This window comes from Capsicum annuum, chromosome 9 (genome assembly GCF_002878395.1).
Source record: "Capsicum annuum cultivar UCD-10X-F1 chromosome 9, UCD10Xv1.1, whole genome shotgun sequence".
Classification (NCBI taxonomy): Eukaryota; Viridiplantae; Streptophyta; class Magnoliopsida; order Solanales; family Solanaceae; genus Capsicum; species Capsicum annuum.
Genome location: NC_061119.1, coordinates 61,248,744 through 61,255,962, shown reverse-complemented (window position 1 = coordinate 61,255,962; position 7,219 = coordinate 61,248,744). Strand labels below are relative to the sequence as shown.

The 7,219-nt window shown below is 33.7% G+C and overlaps 1 protein-coding gene and 1 long non-coding RNA gene across 4 annotated transcripts; one reads left to right on the top strand and one right to left on the bottom strand.

Annotated features, from left to right (window-relative positions):
* Nucleotides 1–1,251: 1,251 nt before the first annotated feature.
* LOC107842760 lies at nt 1,252–7,219 on the top strand. The gene is made up of 2 exons (XR_001666078.2): nt 1,252–1,405; nt 7,027–7,219. It is a non-coding gene; the product is annotated as an uncharacterized LOC107842760 (long non-coding RNA).
* LOC124887329 lies at nt 2,942–4,138 on the bottom strand. 3 transcript variants are annotated; one of them, XM_047396806.1, is made up of 2 exons: nt 3,826–4,138; nt 2,942–3,573 (listed from the first exon to the last, which is right to left on the bottom strand). In XM_047396806.1, exons 1-2 carry the CDS (start codon nt 4,079–4,081, stop codon nt 3,515–3,517), a joined length of 315 nt encoding a protein of 104 aa, XP_047252762.1. In that variant the 5' UTR covers nt 4,082–4,138; the 3' UTR covers nt 2,942–3,514. The 3 variants fall into 3 exon arrangements, with proteins under 3 accessions (XP_047252762.1, XP_047252763.1, XP_047252761.1); XM_047396807.1 differs by having other exon boundaries at nt 2,942–3,570; XM_047396805.1 differs by having other exon boundaries at nt 2,942–3,443.

The following is a 7,219-nucleotide window of genomic DNA, read 5'->3' as shown; positions in this document are numbered from 1 at the left end:
GGCATTTATACAACTTTAGAAAACTCATCTCATGTTCACAGAATGCGCACAAAGCAACAGTTTCGATGTTTGTCTAAAGACCATTTTATTTTCCATACCAATTGAAACCTTTATAAAAATGTACTTAAAGACATTAATAATACTTTAGTGTGGCCAGATGTGATGGATGCCTCTGCCTCGAGGAAAGTAGTGAGAACTGCTCAGTCTGAATAGGCTTTTCTCAGATCTTCAGCAAGCTGACAATTTTGTCAAGGGAAACTGAGTTTTTATATGCAAGCACTCAATACAAGTTGGATACAATACGAATAAAATGAAGAGTATGCTTACCAATACAAAAGCATATTCTTTGCATTTTCCTTGTGCCTAGCATAGCGAAACTTCAAAAGCAAAATGTTCTAAGAAGTATCGTACTCCATTACATTAGAAAAAATAAGTCATTCTAGAATCAAGCCAGTTAAAAATTCTTTCAATCGATATACCCATTTTTATGAGAAATACATCATCAATTAAATAAATTCAAGAAACACAAATAACCAAAAACAATACTCTTAACAAATTAACTTCCTTAGAATAACAATTCATGAAATATAAAAGTAATCCTTAAAATTCACATAGGTTTTTTGTCCTTGCGCTGTGAAGGAGTACCAACAAGAAGTTAAACCAAATAAAATTACTACCTCAAAATTTCTTTATGTTATTTATTTACTCTATCCGAATATATCAACTTTAAATTCTAGGTTGAATCTAAAAACTCAAAAAACACAATCACATGTTCAAGCTGGCACAATTAAATAGATTATAAAACTAACTTTGCACTATGGAGTTACCTTGAAAATAGTCTATCAAAATTCAATTTGACGTCTCAAAATTTTTGTAGAGTTTCAAGAAATTTAAGTTGGTTATTCTAACTTAGGGAGATAATTAAAGGGATAAATTGGGTCTTCTTCTTATTTCATTAGAATTAGAAATCCTCAAAAACATTTTAATTTACATATAAAATTAACTCTTCTTCTTCTATCTAAATAAACAAAAGCAAACCTACAAAAAGGCAAAAATGAAACAACTTCTTTTTGCTATTTTGTTATTATTTTTTGATAGGGAAGAGATAGAGATATGTTTTATTATCCAAAAGATGGCTTTAGGCCTTTTATTAACTAGACAAAATATTTACAAAACAACCTAGGTCCAATAACCCGATCCAAAAAAAAAATATCTGACCTTATCTTCTAATCTAAACAAAAGCAAACCAACTTATGTCCAAAATAAAAAATGAAAAGTCAGCAAAAAAAAGGAAAGTGAAGAGTCTAGAAATTATGTTGAACCCTAGCTACGCTGCTCAGCCTAAGATGTCGCCAGTACAATGAACTTGAGCTGAGGCCGCCAGTGTAATCATAAGATTCAATAGGTAAGCAACCTATCTCCTTCTTTACTAGCTTGAATTGCTGTTTTAGCAAAATCTCTAATTTCTAATAAAGTTTATCAATGTTTTGGTAGAATTCACTTATTCAAACTCTTAATTTCTCACCGATGCCATGAATTCTATCCTAAAAATGAAGACTTCTTCAAGATTGATTACTTCAAAATTAGATCCGCTGCTTCCTCAGATATTCTCACTAGTAACTTCAAGATTTAGGAGTTGTGGGTGAATGATGTTGTTTTATACCAGTGCTCATTTGAAATGTTGAATTTTCCTTAGTGGTATGAACCTCTTACGAAATTAATACCACCACTATAGGAACCCTCAAAAGATCAATGAATTAACACTATACAAAACACTATGTTGATCTTGTTGTATATCTACTCAAAATACTGTCCATTAATATCTGTGTATACCATGCCTGAAGTGCTTGATGTATTATTTTTATTTTGTTGTATTGATATCTACCATGCAATCACCTTATGTGATTTAAATGTGATTTTCCTATAAGAATCGAGAAACCCCATTTTTAAGTCTCACATAAGGTAGTTATAGCTTATTAGACCTCAGAATCTATTATGCTTTATGTGGAAACTGTTGCATGTTATTGTATTTGATTTTTCTTATCTCTATGTCTATGATTGAATTTGTTCCTACAAAATGAACAATATTATTAGCTAAAAAATCCACAAGCTGGTTTCCTTATCTAAAATTGTGCATAATCTGCATCTCCCCTTTCTTTCTCCCTTCAATTATCAGATCTACCCCTTTGCTTAGGACCCATGGGAAGTCCCAATCCCCATTCAGTATCTTCTACATAGTTAAAGAATTTGTTTCTACAATAACTGGGAAAAATCAAGCTTCACACAATACTCCACCCCTTTTTGAATAGCCAATGCCTCTACTTTTAAACAATTAGTGTGAGGGATGATTTTAGCTTCAGCATACACCAAATCCCCTTCACTATTTCTAATACAAAATGCCAATAAACTATAAGTTTCACTGGAACAAGAATCTGTGTTGCACTTAAAGGTCCCTGTAGGTGGAAAATCTCATTTCACTAGACTAAACTCTTTTCTTCCTAACTGCCTGTATCTTTCCAATCTCTCAATCAAGTGTGTCCAATTATTAAGAAGATCTGAGATTGCAGGAAATCTTACCTTTGCCAAAAGGTACAGGTTTTGATTGATCTCATAGATCACCTTATGTTCTGTCATTGAACCTCCATGTAAAATACAAGTTCTTTTTTTTCCAGAGATGCCACAAGATTAATTCTGGGGCTGCCTGAACTAAAATTTTAGTATTATGATATATTTCAGCTTTCCACCAATTGGAAATGGCATGATTAAGTTGTGTAGAGTTCCAATGAATGCCAGTTGCACCTGCATATATTCTCCATATCCTCTTAGCAAATTCACCAGTCAGGAATAAATGATTCTTGTCCTCTATCTGAGGATTTACACAACACCTACATATGGAAATAAGATGCAATGCATTTTTGGACAATGTGTCATCAAGTGGTAATTTTTTCATCCACACTCTTCACATAAAAAAGAATATCTTGAAAGGTGAACCATTCAACCACATCTGCTTAAAGAACCATTGTTTATCCTCTTTATACCTTATAGCTTCCCAAGCACTTTTTACTATATATTTACCATTAGTTTACAGAATGCACTCTCATAGGATATTTCTAAAGAATGTACTTTACCAAATTGTTTGGTAAATGCTAAGATAGCAGATCTTCTTTCCACCTTTCACCCTGGCAGAATTGTTTTACTTCTACATCAGTAGTCCCCTGATCTATTGGTACAAGTTGTTATAAAGGACCCAACTTGGACCAATTATCATACCAAAAGCTTGTTGAGCCATTCTTTGGTCCCACCAAATATTATGTTCCACTTCATCTCTGACTTCAAGCATCTTCTTCCAAAGTTGTGAGCCTCTCCTCCATGATACCATGGTTGGAATTTTCTTCTTGCAATATTTGTTCCACATAAAAAAGGACCATAATGTGCCTGATGTTCTGAAATTCCACCATCGTTGCGAAAACAAAGTATCAGAATGAGGTTCTAAAACCCATTCCTCCTTCATCTGTTAGTAAGCACAATTTGAGCCAAGATGTCTAGTGTCTGCTTCTGACTTCTTCCTTACTACTACAGAAAAGTCTAGCAAATATCAGATGCACTTTCTATATAGTATATTTGGTAGGGACCATAGCAGATAATAGTTATAAAGGCACAGTCTGTATAACATTTTTAATCTACACTGCTTTTCCCCATGTGAGAGCAACTTTATTTTCCACTATTGAAGATTATCCTTGATCTTTTTAATGAGATCATTATAGAATGCTTTCCCCTTCCTAGCATGAAATATAGGACATCCCAAATATTTAAAAGGAAAATTACCTCTTTGAAAACCTGTAATTGAAGCCACCTCTTGAACTAATGCATCTACAACCTTTTGATGCATGTAGAAAAATGATTTGCTAACATTAATCATCTGTCCAGATACCTTCTCGTACTCTTGTAGGGTATTCTTGATCATCTTCAAAAAAACTGAATCAGCAGAAGTAAATATAATGGTATCATCTGCATAAGCAAGATGATTGATCTTGTAACTCCATTTTGGCACGTCAAATCCTTTATATCTGTCATTTTCCATTAAAAAATTAAGGTCCCTAGTCAAAACTTTTGCAGATAAAATGAAAAAAGCTGGAGATATTGGATTTGCTTTACCCATCTAGTTTAATGAAAGAAGCCTCTTGATTTTCCATTAAACAAAATAGAATACCAATCGTTAGCTAATAATATCCAAATCAGATCTATGAAATTCTCATTAAATCCCATTCTTCTAAGGACTCATGAGAAATAACCATGATACTCTGTCATAGGCTTTGGCCATGTCCAGCTTGATCACCACATTGGCAGGCTTCCCTCTCAACCCGATGTCAGTGACTATCTCTTGGGTCAAAATAACATTTTCTATAATGCTTCTTCCCTTAACAAAATCTGATTGATTAGGAGATATTAGTTGTGGCAATAAACTCTTTAATCCCCAATGAATAACTCTTGAAATCACTTGTTAATGAAATTACTCAAACTAATAGGTCTGAGATCTGTAAATGTCACTGAGTTCTCCTTCTTAGGTAATAATACAAGATTGGTGTGGGTAATTAACCTTGGCAAAGTGTGACCCTGGAAATAATCCTACGCAACTTTGACAACATCTTCCCCTACTATATCCTAGCAAGTCAAGTAGAATTGGCCTGGTATCCCATCCGTACCACTTGCACTTCTACATTTAACTAAAAAACAACCCTTTTAACCTTTAAAATTTTTGGGATCTTACATAACTGATCATTTGTCTCCACGGTAATCATGTTAGGTACATAATCCAACAGAGAGAAGTCTGTATGTTCTTCATCCTATGAAAATTGTTTATGAAAGTGTAGAACAACCTCCTCAACTATCAAATCCTCTTCTTAAAGCCATTGACCTTCACTGTTATGAATTTTTGTAATCTACAGCCTTTTCTTCCTTCATTTTACCATATTGTGAAAGAATTTAGTATTCCTATCACAATCCGTGAACCTATTAAGGCTAGATTTTTGTCTCTAAAATTCTTCCTCAAAGTGTAAATACCTTTTCAATTTAACTTGAGCCTTTTGAAGTATCTCTCTATTTTCAGTTGAAGGTTGCTCCTCAAACAACTACTCTTTTAGTTTAACTCTCTCTTCCCTGATTATTAATTCCTTGAATATGTCACTAAAAACATACCTGCCCCACTTAGATAGAGCCTTTTTAACTCTCTTCATCTTTTGATTAAATTTGTAGAAACAGTTGCCTTCAACTTCTATCAACCAGTTATTTCTTACCACCTCCATAAACCCTTCATTCTCTATCCAAAATGACAAGAATCTAAAAGGTTTAAGAATCTGTTTCCTCTGTTTCTTCATCATAATCAGCATTGGGGCATGATCTGAACTAGTTCTAGATAAATACTCCATTTCCATATCTACATACCATTTTTGACATTGTTGATTTATCACTACTCTATCCAATCTCTTGAAAATACAATCTGGACTTATTCTGCCATTCCATCGAGTGTAGGAACTGCCTTTAAAATTAACTTCAAATAATTTACAAGAATTCATGCAAAAGGCAAAGTCCTCATATTCATTTGGCATCACAAGCAATCCACCAATTTTTTCCTCTTCATTTATTATGACATAAAGTCCCATCCCACCATCCATGTTGAATTCATTGTGCTAGATAAAGTATAAATGGAGTCCCACAATCTGAGTTTTTCAGTAGCATTCCATTTAGCATACACCAATGTAGTGTAGCACACCATGTCAGTACATGGTAACTTCACTGTGATTTGCTGATCAGTATTATCTATTACCTCCATAACAATAGCATCATCTATAAAATACCAGATCTTTCCATTTATGTTAGCTCCTACATGCACCATTCCCAACTTTCTCTTACATTTGTTGATTTGATTGGCTCTTTGAAAAGGCTCCAACAGAGCAATTATACTGAATTTGTGATTGCTGTGCAACTGATGTACTCTATTAAAAGCTTGATGACTTTTAAAAAATCTGATGTTCCAAATCAATGCCGAAAGCATTGATTATGATTTATTTTGGTGGCAACTCCTCTTGTTAGAACCCTTGAAGGGTTCTTATTTGCTGATACTTCATTCTTTCTGATCTTATTTTCCTTGCCTATTTTTGGAAAAAATATTAGAATTTTTGCTTGATTTGAATTCTTGCCCCTTCTCATTTAGTGCTGCTATTTCCTCAATGCTTAGTTCATGTGATATTATATGGTGTTAACTTTCTTCTTGGGGAACTATCTTTGTACAAACTAGTATTAACTTGCTCTTGCCCATTATTAATCATATTTCCCTTCTTTTCTTCTTCTTTATGCACACCTAATTGCTCCACTTCACTTTGAATTGCTTGAATGGGGATTATATTTATAGGATCCAAAACTATCTCCTTTGAATTACTAATAGTCTGTGAATTCCATACTTCCTCTTTCTCCTTTTTTATTGAACTCTCCCTTTCTTCGATATCTTCTTCCTCGACTTTATCCCCCCATTTCTTAGAAGAACTAGGAGTCTGCAAATTTGAATTCTTCTCTTCTGAGGCTATTTCTTCTACTGATGAACATTTTTCCTTGTTCATGTCTTCATTCTCTGTGTTGCTTGTGATTTTATCTAGGCTCTTACTCATATACTTTGCAAACTTTGTGCTCTGATATGTACTTGAACCTCACCCCTCTTTGTGGAGCTTCTCTACAGATTCAACAACCTTCTCTAACTCTTCTTTCTCCATCTCATTTGTTAATGCTACAAAGTCATTATGAGTACTCACTACATTACTTTTTGTTGTTAGTTTACCTGAGATTTGAGAACTATCCCGCATGTCTACATTAATCTTCTTATTTTTAATCTCTTTTCAAGTCCCAAAGTCCTCAACCACCTTCCCCTTGTTAATTGTTTTGGCGTAAACACATTTCCTTGTTGTTGATACTATTTTTGTTGATTTTGTTGAAAGTTTTGCATATGATTTGACTGATGGATTTTTGGGGATACAGGATCTTCGCTCACAGTTCCAGCATACTCCATTGGTGATGGTCTTAATTAAGGATGCAACAACCTACAATTTTCCATACAGTGACCCTGAAGCTTGCACTCAAAATAGTATTTTAGCAAATGATCATACTATATTTTAACTTGAATGTTTCTACTTACTCCTGATACTTTATTACAAAATTCCATCTTAACCCA

Bases quoted from the DNA above. Each gene is read 5' to 3' on its own strand.
- LOC124887329 (XM_047396805.1), bottom strand. From the start codon at position 4,081: ATGGAAAATGACAGATATAAAGGATTTGACGTGCCAAAATGGAGTTAC. The intron at 3,444-3,825 runs GTAATTTTCCTT...GTGGAATTTCAG, and splicing joins AATTACAGGTTTTCAAAGAG to AACATCAGGCACATTATGGT.